Source organism: Podarcis liolepis, assembly GCF_965112155.1.
Source record: "Podarcis liolepis genome assembly, chromosome: 2".
Lineage (NCBI taxonomy): Eukaryota > Metazoa > Chordata > Lepidosauria > Squamata > Lacertidae > Podarcis > Podarcis liolepis.
In genome coordinates, this window is record NC_139555.1 from 55,125,268 (window position 1) to 55,139,483 (window position 14,216).

A 14,216-nucleotide genomic window follows, 5' to 3' on the forward strand; every position below is an offset into this window, starting at 1 on the left:
TGGAGGGGTTTCAAAGGCTACATTGCTATTGATTTCTAAGTCTACGCTGTGCCTAGAGAGGAGGGTTCTTTACCAGCACATCATATACACACAAGTTCACATTTTTTACAAAGGAAAAAGATGGCAAAATATGTCTGTACATACAAAATGCAAAGTGTCAAGGTTGATTACTTCTTGGAGAGAGTGCTGTTCTATACACTCATCAAGAACAAAAAAGCAACAAAGGGATGATTAAAAACTGATTAAAAAGGAGGGCTCCTACGGATTCCTTTGAAGAAGTGGCATAACTTTATTTGGAGAGATAGCCTCCTATGATTCAGGTATTATACTTACTATATTTGTATAATCTGCCTAATAACATCTGTTATCTGGGTGGCTCACATAAATAAAAGAATATAACATTAATATAGAAAATCATAAAAAATGCAGCAGGGGAAAAAATCCCCACTGAAGAAAAGATTAAGGGCTGTATCCGGTGGTGGCCTCACCAGCAGAAAGCACCTGTTTCTGTGGGATCTGGCATTCTTCAGCAACAACACGCCCTACACACACACTGTAGCTGTTCACACCATACTTCATACTTCTCCAGAGGATTCCCTAATCCCTGAGAGCAACCTTTGGGTAGAGTTGGGGGGACGGGACACAACAACAAAACCTGAGTTTCTCACACTGCACAAAGCCACCAACTAAACCATTCATAAACACCAGTATCATGAAGAAGGGACTGAATGGCAAGGTGACTTTGCTCAATATACCTTTCATGTCCTGGGCAGAAGCTAACATTAATACCCCAGCAATGTGCGGACACCTTGAAAACAAGATTGGCACAACCTTCTGTCAGAAGGGTTTACCAGTGATTGTTCCAATATTTTCACTGGAGGTTTTTTGTGTAAATCAGATCAAGTTTTGGAAGGGAGAACAAAAAAGAGAACTACACATTTGTCTTCGTATTATCTCTCGTCCCCACCTCTTCCTTTAGTTCTGGCACTCAGTGCACCAGTTCTATGTTACTGGTGCTTCTGTATGCCTGCACCTTAGCCAAGAGCCCACCTTCCTGAGTGTTAGCTGTGCAACTGATAAATGTTTGTATCTTCTTTCCCATATTCTTGACTCCTTCACTCAAAATTACAACATTCAATGCTTGGAAAAAGAAAAAGAGGCAAAAATGTAGGTCTACCTAGCAATATAATGAACAAGTTTAGTAATTAAATCCTTAAAAGATATTAACAGCCAACCAAATCACAAAATCTATCAAGGTGTATATAACAAATGTGGATAGGTAACTGGGAAGCAAACAAAATCACTGATAAGAGAGATGCTATTTCACCTTTTGATTGCCCTTGCACCCCCACCCCATCATCAACTTGGAATCAAATCACTGGATGCAGAGCATGTATTTATAATAAAAATGCTGCCTCTTCCATCTACTTTTGAGATGAAGGGGGACAGAATGTAGAAAAATAAAATAAATGATTCTTCAAAATGTAAAGTGTGCTAATTTGTGTGTGTGTTTTCTGGGTATGGTACTCTCATGGACATAGTATAACTCCCAGTCAGTCCACTTCAAAAGCAGTTGATCAACATCGCTTGTCAACGCTGCCACCTTCCACAGATGTTTGGCTTGAAGTAGGCACATCTTCAAAGGCTTCTGTTGGATCAGGGGGGATTCTAAATATGAGAACATGGGTGAAAAAAATATAGAGCATAACCAGAAAAAAGACAAGCAACCTGCTAGAATTCTTAGGCTATTGATAATTTCACAGCTTAGCACTCCTTTGACAACTCTGTCTGCACATCAGCTTCCTCACGACCATAATGCTGCCAAATGGAAAGGCTCAAGGGCATGTTAATTGATGGTTGGGATCCATTACAATGGCAAAAAGGATCAGAGAGATTATATTACCTCCATCTGGTGGTAAAGTGGTGGTGCTATAGCTACAGCTAATTTATGAAGTTAATTAAGCAGAGGGATCTCCTTTCAGAATGAGACAGGATGTCTTTATGACTTAAGGGTTCTATTTTTCTCTCTGGATCATTAGGAAAAATCTACAATTAATGCAGAAATCTGAGCCAATTGAATGACAAGGCATCTTGACAAAGCCAATAGGAGGAGGTTAAGGCAAACAAATCCCCGTGATTGTGGCGACTGCTTCAGGTATATTTATTCACTAATGAATATGCATGAAGTACACTTAGGGGTCCCTTTACCTTTACCTTTTTACACTTATGATAAATATCAAAAGAGAATGAAGAGCCCTCTAGGTTTGTCAGATTAAAAAAAAACACACAACTGTATCCAAAATCCCTGATATTGCTGACTCTGGGCCATAGAACATCTCCAAAATCCACATCAGTTCAAACTATAACATTTCTTATGTAGCCTATTAGACTATCTGGAAAAGTATTGTAAACACATTGAAAAGTTAACAGTAATAGAGTAAATTCAGCAGTAACAATTATTGGGATATAAAACTGAGAAAGTGAAAATATAGGGGGGGAAATTAGATTATGTAATGGAAAAGAAAACATTGAAATGAACCATGGGGAATGAGAAGGGAAGCCGAAACCAAGTGTGTGTTTTACATTTGGATTATTGTTAATTGCTTCAATTGTAAAAATGAAATTTGTTTTAAAAAAGTAAATGAGACGTTTTCAAGGGTGCAATCTGATTAAAGCATGAAGAAAAAATAAATGAGTGGAAGAGTTAAGACAGTAGACTAAGCTGAGAGATGAGGCCGAGGCCACCTGTGAATAAAACATCATAGTAGCCAATACAAGGCCTTAAAACGAAGGCCTAAATAGAGTTTTAGAAGAATCAGCATGAATATTTTGTGTGTGTGAGAGAGAGAGTGTGTGTGTGTGTGTGGGGGGGTGATTTAAGGATAATGCCCAAGTTTGTAAAAAATTTGTTAAAGAGAAGAGGAAAGTGAATCATTTGAGGAAAACACAATACATTCTGCATTTGCATATTAAATCTGAGATAATGATTTGATATTCAGGTAAATATAGCAGTAAGAAAGATACACAGTGTCTTATCAGTGCAACAGCGATGTTGCAATCCAGAACAAGAAACCAAAGGAAGCAAGTAAAGACCAAAGAGGAGGGAGCCAATAAATGAAACCAGGTTGGATTGGGGGACAGGCAGGACTAGAAGAGGAAACCTGAGAAGAAAAGCCATTGGCAGAAACTATAAACCAAGATGGGAAACTTATGGCCCTCCATATGTTGTTGGACTGCTTTCACATAAGCCCTGGCCAGTCTGATCAATAATCAGGAACAATGGGAGCTGTAGTTCTGCAACATCTAGAGGGAGTTACATTGGCTGACTGTCTTAGCTATTCCTGGGACTTCTTGACAATTCTTATTCTATCGCATAAGGCCGCTGTTGCACCTGGGGCCTGTGTTGATGTTTTAATCCTGTCAAAAGTGAGAACTTTCCCTTACTGGATTGCAAACATCTTGACAGCTTGTTACATGAACATTTGGACAATTTGTGAACATTTGGTGTCTTCACACCAACTCAGTCAATTGTCACACAGACTCCACTGAACAATAAAATATCAAATGTGTAGATTTCAAACCTTGTGGTATCTGTCACCTTGCAGTTGGTAAATTAAAAACAAAACAAAATTGAAATCTGAGACTGGACATGCTATAAATATGGAAGCCCTGGCCTGTCCTGCCTGTCTCTCTCACACACAGTGAATTCTGTTGCTATGGAGCTCAAAGTTGTAAACACTCCATTAAAAGTTTTCCTTCAGAAAAATAATATCTAAACTAAAGCCACTGGGTCTTCTTGCAAATCCAAAGCGTGAAGATACCACTTATTTTGAGGAGATGAAGGCATGCGGCTGCTGTATTTGGCAGCAGCCACACAATTCCCATAATGCTGAGCTCTGGACTTGGAGTAAGACATGTAGAAAAATGAATAGTCTGAACAGTGAATCTCTGTGGATTTTAGAGAAAAGTTCTATGACTCAGAATTTTTCACTAAGAGAATATTCTGTTCTAAACTCCCACGTGTCAAATGTTACCCCCCCCAAAAAAAATCCCAAACCTGTGCCCCAAATAAAAACAAACTCAGAATGCTTCTCACTAAAATGTTAGGATTCAGTTTGGGGTTTATAACATGGAGAAGAGATATTGAAAGGCAAGTGCAACCATGGAATTAAGAACAGCAAAAGCTTTCCAAAGCCTGCATGTCAAGTTAACAAGAACAAGAAAGGCCTATGCAACAGGACAACATATGCACAATATTTTTTGCATTAAAAGCAGAAATAGCCACAGAAAGTAGCCACAACACGTTTACATTCTTTTTTCAGATACTGAATAGGATTCCCTTTTGACCAAGCAGGCTAAAATACTTGCAGTCTCCTCAAATTATGGATTGTAATTTTCCTCTTATGTGTACCCAAACAAGCCTGTTTCACTGATCTTGTGGTTTAGAATGATTGTTCTCCATTGTCAGTTCACGGCAGAATAAAGATCTTCAGGGATTATGAGGAATTCTGAAAACAGAGCCAAATGTTTGCAGAAGCCCTAACTGACATACCTCTCACTAGATATTTCTTGGACATTTAGAAATCATTTATGTATGCAGCAGCTGGTAAGTACAGAGATCTGGATAGAAGAGGTAACACACGATTCAAAAATTCATACAATAAAGTATATAGCAGAGAACTGGCATGGGATGCAATCTGAGTTTCAAGACACACTTTGTGATACTGAACAATGCTCTTTTTCTACAGATGAAATTATTTTGATTTTCTGGTAAGCAGCAAGTGAAAAACAAGAAAATCAGTTGTGACTCTTGCCTGCCACCACTTTACCCTTTTCTCCCTATACTATATTTGCACTAGTCTGTCACTCTGCTGTTTTCATTGGCTATTTTCCAACATTATTAAGGCAGGGGCAACGAAAGGAAAGTCAGGAAGAAAAAGGTGGGGACTTGTGTCTGCACTAAATGACTTGGAAGAGTTAAGAGAAGGCCTGGGGGGGGGGGAGGATATCTCTGTGTGTAACAGTTTTAGTCCTTTGGTGACACAGGGGAAGAGAAAGGAGGAATTGGTAAAGAAGCAGGTGGCATTGGACAGGGGTAAAGACGACGTTTGGAGGACTGAGGAGGAATATGTAAGGTAGTGAGGAAAGTAAGTGTGTGTGTGTGTGTGTGTGTGTGAGAGAGAGAGAGAGAGAGAGAGAGAGAGAGAGAGAGAGAGAGAGAGTTTTATGGCTCTGGAGACTGGGGAAAATAAAGCTGGGGGGGAGAAGGAATTGGGATGGGGTGGATGTAGGTAGATGGGGCTTAAGGGGGCATTAGGAGAAATGAATATGTCAGTGTCCCTCCTTTCTTGCTGTACTCAAACTTCTGCCTCTTCCATTCTTTATTTGGCTCATGAGAGAGAGATAAAGGATGCAGAGTCATTAAATATTCCACAGTACCTTCACACAATACATTCCACTCTTGGTACCATGTGATGTCTTCAACAACAAGTTGAACATAACCTTATTTAATTTAGTGACTTAAGTGGGTTGGTAAGATAAAGGGGGGGGCTAGTAGTTGCATGTGGTGGGTTGGAAGGTGAAGCTCTAGGGGGTTAACATGAGGAAGTGGGGATGTTGATGAGAAGAAAGCAGGAGGGCAAATCTCCCCTAGTAACGAATACAACTGTGCTGTATGCAGTACCATTCCTGAGAATCCAACCTGAATAAAGGTAGTAATAGAAACAGATGTAAGACTTCTGCCAGACCTCGAATCCTCAAAACAAGAAGAGGCAAATGTGAGGATTTGATGGAGGACAGTGCTAGTAGACTATATTCTTGACCTAAAAAGCAAGAGAACCAAGGGGCTTAATTCCCTTCAATTCAGTGTGAGACACAAGATATAAGACACCCACAAGAGACATTTAATTTATGAGAAAAATGAGTCGTGAGTGTCTGAAAACCACATCAAAGGGGGGTGGGAGGAATCAATGCTTGACCATCAACCCAGATGTTCTAGGTATAAAAAAAGACACTAAAACTATTATGAACAGTATTACACACTTAGGGATGCACTTTGAGAAAGAAGAAAGTCACACACTAAGTTCTTACAATAACCACTTTTACACATCGATCCATGATTAATGTCCTCTCTAGTTCAATTTCTATAGCAAAAAACTGAACCCTCATTATCCTTTCTAAGAGCTTCTTTCATTGCTGCAAGAGTACAGTATTGCACATGAACTGCAAAATATTAAAATGAAATTGAGGACACATGACCTCACAACACAAAAGCTGTGTTCTTTCAACAGTTTCCATTAAAAAGGGTCATTAATGTTTCATCTTGGTATACAGATTTGTTCCCCTACCTCTCATTTGAGCAAGTGAATGGACAGAAAATACTTCTCAGCTTGATTCATAATAGATCAAAGCTGGATAAAATAGGAAATAAAAGTCAACTTTCAGTATCCAAGAGACACATGCTGTATTTTAATCTTTGGTAACTCTTGGTAAGACTTTTGAAAAGTCACACTATATTTTGTGTCTTCCTAAAATGAAAAACCAGGTAGAGAAAAAATGAAGGTATACACAGAGTCAAAGAAGGTGTTGTTTAACCCCTCTTAGCAGGGACTAATATGAGAAATCACAGCTCACTTCAGAGTTTCTCAACAATGAGATTACTCTTATCTAAACCAAAATCTGACAATTCATGCTCCCATTTGTCACATTACGTGATTTGTCACTATAGGGTTTGTAATTTGCTATGAATTAATATGATTAAGGACCATGCATACAGCTATAACTCAGACTTAGGATCCTGCTGGCTGTGAGATGTGTATGATTCAACTATATTTCTGTTTCTGAATTCAGAGTTATAATTCTAGATTTCCAATCATTTGTGATATTGGTAACAGCCATTTGGTAAGCCATGCTGGGTGCAAACACTATGACTACATCATTCAGTACACATCAAAACAACAACAAATCCATCCCGAGGTGGGATGGGGGACACAATATTAAGATGTAGTGAATCAATTTCCTATACAAACAATCTATCTGTAGTGAATCAAGTTCCTATACAAACAGTAGCTGTCATTGACATTCACTGGAAGGTCAAGAAAGAGGACAACTAAGAAGGGGCAGATCTACTATGAAACTAATGAAGCTTAAGCTTCAGGGCCCCTAATCCCAGAGGGACCAGAAGCAACTTTAGTCCACTTTGTGGTTTTTTGTGGGGGGCTTTAAATGGGTCACATGACACAAATTGATTATTTTTTTTCTGTCTATATTTCAACAATCCCAAAGCTTGAGAACCAATAGCACAGCTGTTGTAAAGGTTGTTGTAAACAACCCCACTGAAGAAGAAAACAGTGATTACCCAGACCACATTGCTGGTTGCAAAGGGGCCCCCATAACAGCTCAATCTTCAGGGCTACAAAAATGTTTGGAGGGAAGGACCAGCTTACCTGTTACCACTCATTCTACCAAGCATATTTCTGCAACCAGCCACTTGCAATATTCATATGTTCTTCTAGCACAAAATAGTTACTGAAATCAATTATTTTATTTACTCTTGGTTTATCTTAGTGGCTTTCCCCCAAGGAATAGATGGATTGTAACCTAAGCAAATAAAAGCCTTTAACTTCTGATTATCGATTTATTTGTGTTTTTTAAAAAAATCAATTTACCTGTGCAAATCCAGTAAGCAGAAAAGTTTGCATTTTGAAGTGGCTTTTATTACTATTTAGATCTGGTACAAAAACAGCACTTTTTAATTGAGAACAACTTGGGTGAGGGTCCTCCCAAATAAAAGGTAAAAATGAAAATACAAGGCACTGGTAATTTACAAAAACTGTTAACTCAACCTTCTGCATGGCATGAACTTAATTTACACCGATATATTTCAGACTGGTCTTTGCAATCTATAGATATTCCCAAAACAACAAAATTGGCAGTTGCATTAGATGTGTTAAAGCAGAGCGTTATGATATTACACGAAGAAGCTGTGTTATGATCTATAGCAATCGACCCTTGAAACTGCTATCAAGTTATATGGAGGAAAACACATCTCTAATCGGTAGCAATGTTCCACTACAAAGCAAGCTTAAGACTATTCTGCATGCTAGGGCAATATATACAAAGCAAGTCAGGTCATCCAAAAAGCTCTGTGAAAATGCAGTTCACAGCACAGGGAACAGTGCATCGGTTCCACAGTATCTCAGCATCTCAGATTAATCTGGCAGGTAGACAAAGTGAGGGGCTGATGAGCTCTATGTTTGTCATTACACTACATGCCTACACACAACCTCAAGGAATATCTGTTGTCTATAGTAACTGACGCTGCTGAAAATAGAAAGCTATTGATCGCTTAACAAACTGTAGATGTGCTTGGGCGATTACCAAGAACCTTCGAGCCTGCATGTTAGAGCATACTTACATATTACTTTGGGCCAGGGTTAAGGGTTTCATTCAAGAGAGTAACCTAAAATTGTACAGCTCCCCCCCCCCCATGCTTTTTAACATCTACATGAAGCTGCTGGGAGAGATAATCAGGGGGTTTGGACTGGGTGTCCATCAATATGCAGATGATACCCAGCTCTACCTCTTTTTCAAATCAGAACCAATGAAGGCGGTGAAGGTCCTGTGTGAGTGCCTGGAGGCGGTTGGGGGATGGATGGCGGCTAATGGATTGAGGTTGAATCCTGACAAGACAGAAGTACTGTTCTTGGGGGACAGGCTGGTGTGGAGGACTCCCTGATCCTGAATGGGGTAACTGTGCCCCTGAAGGACCAGGTGCGCAGCCTGGGAGTCATTTTGGACCCACAGCTGTCCATGGAGGCGCAGGTTAATTCTGTATCCAGGGCAGCTGTCTACCAACTCCACCTGGTACGCAGGCTGAGACCCTACCCACCTGCAGGCTGTCTCGCCAGAGTGGTGCATGCTCTAGTTATCTCCCACTTGGACTACTGCAATGCGCTCTATGTGGGGCTACCTTTGAAGGTGACCCGGAAACTATAACTAATCCAGAATGCGGCAGCTAGACTGGTGACTGGGGGCGGCTGCCAAGACCACATAACACCAGTCTTCAAAGACCTACATTGGCTCCCAGTACATTTCTGAGCACAATTCATAGTGTTGGTGTTGACCTTTAAAGCCCTAAACGGCCTCGGCCCAGTATACCTGAAGGAGCGTCTCCACCCCCATTGTTCTGCCCAGACGCTGAGGTCCAGTGCTGAGGGTCTTCTGGCGGTTTCCTCATTGTGAGAAGCAAAGCTACATGGAACCAGGCAGAGGGCCTTCTCGGTAGTGGTGCCCGCCCTGTGGAATGTCCTCCCATCATATGTCAAAGAGATAAACAACTACCTGACATTCAGAAGATATCTGAAGGCAGCCCTGTTCAGGGAAGTTTTTAATGTGTGACATCTTAGTGTATTTTTGGTCTTTGTTGGAAGCCACCCAGAGTGGCTGGGGAAACCCAGCCAGATGGGCGGGGTACAAATAATAAATTGTTGTTGTTGTTATTTATTATTATTATTATTATTATTATTATTATTATTATTATTATTATATTATAGCTGGACATCACCTCAGAAATCCTCTGCAGGATTTATTGTTCCACCTGAATAAGTGCTCTGTGAAGTGTAAAAGCTTACACACTCTCAAATACAAAATTAGCAACATGCAATCTCTCACTTCTAATGTATGACATTGTGCTCAAGGGCTGTTTTCTTAAAAAATAGACAATGTGTTGACACAAATACTTGATGCGGGGAATGCTCAACCACTAAGCTGAATTTGTGAACGGGCCCAACAGGAAACTAGGAGCAGCTTAATATTTCTTTGTAGACTAAATATACCTTAAGGAAGTGTCTGGAATCCCAAGACTGCACTCCCATAGTTGAGAGAAATTCAACAAGGACTTGTTCTAATTATATAAAGGAGGCTAAAGCAACTACTGGGCACATAACCAGGAGACCAGAATCACAGGGAAGCTGCCTCTCAAAAGGAAAACTGTAAAGTTGAGAATGTTTTTATTTCAAACCCTCAACATCCTACTTAGGAAACAGAAACGTCTCATGCACATTGTCCCATTCCCAGCCCAGATACTTGGGCCAGCCAAAGGTATCCTTACTCCCACCCAAGAACTAGCAAAAAAGAAGTTGATATTGGAAATAGCCCCCTTGGAAACAGCAAAACCCAAGTCTTTTATCTAAAGTAGATCTTAGTAACTGTTCGGTGTACACACCACTGAATGCATACATAGTTTTTTAATGCTCTGCTGATACACACACCATCTCTTGACCTACTTTCGTTATGACTGGATGCTGATAATGGCCAGGCATGATGCTACCAAATTATACATTCACATACGAGCACTAATAAAATGCTTCTACTTACCAGAAGATGCACCTATCCTTTCCTATATAACATTTTCAAATTGTTTCCTCCCCACTTCCTTGTTCTTTGTTAAAAACAATCAAGCTTTATTCTCTTAGATTTCTACAATGGTTCACTGTAATGTTTGCAATGTATGCTATAGAAAGTCAGAAGATTTTACGAGCCTCCTTCTCTAGTACACCCAAGAAGTGCATCTTAGAGTTCAAATACGTCATACAACTGAGCTTTACCATCATGAAAGAAATTTCTAGCCCCTAATAAAACGCTGCAACTTCCCTTCAAATAAGAATTGCTTCACTGGATGTAGGGAACTTTGCCCCAGATGTTGCTGAACTACCATTCTTGTCACACCACCCTAGCCTGGGTTTTAAGAAGATAAGCTTGCTGCAGTCAAAACTTCTTTAAAAATTCATTTTTTAAAGTGATTTTCAAAAAGTTAGCCACTATTTGAATAAAATTATGATCTTATACTGAACTACATTCACTTAAAATTAGTCATGAAGTATAGGCTAGCGTTAAACTATGTCCATAAATGTTAGTTAATGTCTCCATCTTGAAAGGAACTTCAAGTGTTTTGTGGTGGCAACAAAAACAACTAAGTAAAACAACATTTCAAAACACACACACACACACACACACACACACACACACACACACACACACAAAACTTCTTCCCAAACTTCTTCTTGCCTGACAGCAGGCAAATCCTGTTGAATTGAAGAGCAGCTTCTGCCCAGGCCTTTTCTGTATAAAACCAAACCCCAAGCCTAATAAATAAAATGCATTCACATAATAATCCAATCGGTTGCTAGACAGGAAATATCTTTGCCCTTTAGCAAAATTACTTCTGAGAACTTCCTGACTTGCAACTGTCTTTGTAGACAGGCAAAGCAAAAAAATCTGAAAACTTCCCTGTAAGAAAAAAGCCAGTGATTACAAAAACAAGAAGTAGGAACAAATATAATATAAAATGCAGCAGATAAGTGCAGTTCTGACGCAGACTTATCAGAAAGCTTATATTTCATATTTTATTTAAGTTGCCTGATCTTATAATGCGGCAAAGAATGTTTGTAAACTTTATAGTCAAAAGCAGCATGAATAACTTCTTGCAATATATGTGTGCAGAGAATATGTTATTTATGTAGAACAGAAAGTGCAAAATACCACTTTTCATACTGTATTTTCATACAGCACATTTGTGCCAAGGTAGATTTTAAATTCATTTTACAGACACAAGAAAAGCATAAAATGCCTTAAGTGGAGAGTGCATTTGCAGACCCCCTGGTATTATTGTGTTATAGCCATGGGTCCACAGATGCAGCTGCCAACACACATCACCACACACTACTCTCCATTTCTGGCAATTGCATCTGCCCTGGTTTCCCAGCTTAAAGTTCTTTGCAAACTTCATTGAACTAGGAGGGACTGGAGACTTTTACAGTGCCAAATTTGAGAAACCAACTTTGCTCCCGTCATATCCCCTGGAATGCACAGGAAGACTCAAACGGCTTCTGCCTTCTTCTAAACCAAGAGTGAAGTGAGAGACTGTCTCTGCCCTTCCCTTAAATTATCTGCACACACTAGTGATATGGGATAAGGGGGGAGAGAGAATCTATTGTATATTGAGCCAAATCAATGTTTGTATTCCCTTGTTTATAACCTGTACATTGTTAGAAACAACATTTAAGGAACAAGAAACTGGATATTTAATCTTAATGGTTAAAAATATATATATTTAAAATACAAAGGTTCTAAACCCTTATTTTACAGTGGCACCTCGGGTTACAGATGCTTCAGGTTACAGACACTTCAGGTTACAGACTCTGCTAACCCAGAAATAGTACCTCGGGATAAGAACTTTGCTTCAGGATGAGAACAGAAATCGCACAGTGGCGGCGCGGCGGCAGCGGGAGGCCCCATTAGCTAAAGTGGTACCTCAGGTTAAGAACAGTTTTAGGTTAAGAACAGACCTCCAGAAGTTCTTAACCCGAGGTACCACTGTATTTAGAATTCACTCAAATTATTTCCTAAGAGAACATTTCCCTCCCTTTGGATGAAATGCACAAACAGGCTGTTTAATGCAGTGTCTACAACACTGCATTTGAGTGTCAGAAACCCATCTTCACATCCTCCACTCAGGCACAAAGCTGGGTGGCTCAGGGTCAATTATCAGCTGTCAGCTTAATCTCCTTCTCAGGTTTGTTGTACAGCTTAAAACACTGGTGTAAGATTCTTTGGAGAAAGGGTGGGTGGGATATACATGCAACACACACAGGTGTACCCTGACAAGGGGCAGTTGACTAGCCACAATCCTGAGAAAAACAGCTGGGGTGAAAAAGAGTGGATGAAATGAAACATCAACAGCATTAACAGCTTAGGCAGATATACCTTAATAGTCTAGCTGTCAATACTATTAGTCTACCATAATAGCCCTCAGCAGTCAACCCTTCCCTCCTTCCATGGAGAGAAATTTCATTTCAATGATCCTGAATCTTTCCAATTACAGTGGTACCTCTGGATGTGAACGGGATCCGTTCTGGAGCCCCGTTCGCATCCTGAAGAGAACACAACCCACATCTGTGGGTCACAATTCGCCGCTTCTGCACATGCGCGTGACATCATTTTGAGCGTCTGTAACGCATTCCGTCACTTCTGGGTCGCAGCGCAGCACAACCCGAAAACGCTCAGCCTGAAGCAACTTTAACCCGAGATATGACTGTAGTGGGGGACGTGGGTGGTGCTGTTGGTTAAACCACAGAGCCTAGGACTTGCCGATCAGAAGGTCAGCGGTTCGAATCCCCGCAATGGGGTCAGCTCCCATTGCTCGGTCCCTGCTCCTGCCCACCTAGCAGTTCGAAAGCACGTCAAAGTGCAAGTAGATAAATAGGTACTGCACCGGCAGGAAGGTAAACGGCGTTTCTGTGAACCAGTGGTGTAGCAGGGGGGGCCGGCCGCACCGGGCGCAACATCTGGGGGTTAGGGTTAGGGGGCGCAAATCCATGGGTTAGGGGGCGCAAATTACTTGCCTTGCCCCGGGTGCTGACAACCCACGCTACGCCACTGCTGTGCACTGCTCTGGTTCGCCAGAAGCGGCTTAGTCATGCTGGCCACATGACCTGGAAGCTGCACGCCGGCTCCCTCGGCCAATAAAGCGAGATGAGTTCCGCAACCCCAGAGTCGGTCACGACTGGACCTAATGGTCAGGGGTCCCTTTACCTTCACCTTTTTATGACTGTAGTGGCAAATCTGTAAATGATTTCTGCTTGCACTACTTAGGCCTGACCTGGTGATAACAAAATAAATTATGCAATGAATGAACTACATCCCAGGACAGAGAAAGATGTGGCAAGGGAACACCTATCTACTTTACGTGAATTCAAATCTCCAGGGCCTGATTTTTTATTTATTGAATTTATATACCACCCTATACCCAGAGGTCTCAGGGCGGTTCACAGAAAAGACCATATAAAGTTGGTAAAAAATACTTCTAACCACAGGGCATCCAGAAGCAGTGCTGGAGCAAGGAATGCTCCTAAGCTCCAAAACTACAAAGCTGACCTGACCCCATTTCAGAGACACAAATCACCCACACATTTGATAAGCACATGCTACATTCACCCACAAAACAAAGCAATTGACTCTTAAGGACACCTTGTTCTAATCTATTCAAAAACACCCTGCTCTCTTTATCACATCTCAATGGTAAGCTGCTGCAAAAATGGGATCAACTGGCATTGTACAATGAAGAACAAAATTCAGAAGGTGGTGGCTATAATTCTGCTGTTAGATTTCAGAAGCTGATAATGAATCTATTCTAATTTAAAGGACAAATAAAAATT

General features: G+C 40.6%; 1 protein-coding gene across 13 annotated transcripts in view; it reads right to left on the minus strand.

Moving 5' to 3' along the window:
* The window catches only part of ARHGAP26 (Rho GTPase activating protein 26), a 207,506-nt gene that overhangs the window by 29,354 nt on the left and 163,936 nt on the right, over positions 1 to 14,216 (minus strand). For 2 of the 13 annotated variants that reach the window (XM_083487866.1, XM_083487855.1), the window contains exon 21: positions 1,379 to 1,668. The exons of the other annotated variants lie outside the window; for them this stretch is intronic. In XM_083487866.1, coding sequence (XP_083343992.1) covers positions 1,578 to 1,668 — 91 coding nt within the window. In that variant the 3' untranslated portion in view covers positions 1,379 to 1,577. Of the gene's footprint in view, positions 1 to 1,378; positions 1,669 to 14,216 lie in introns of those variants that run through there. 13 annotated transcript variants of the gene reach the window in all.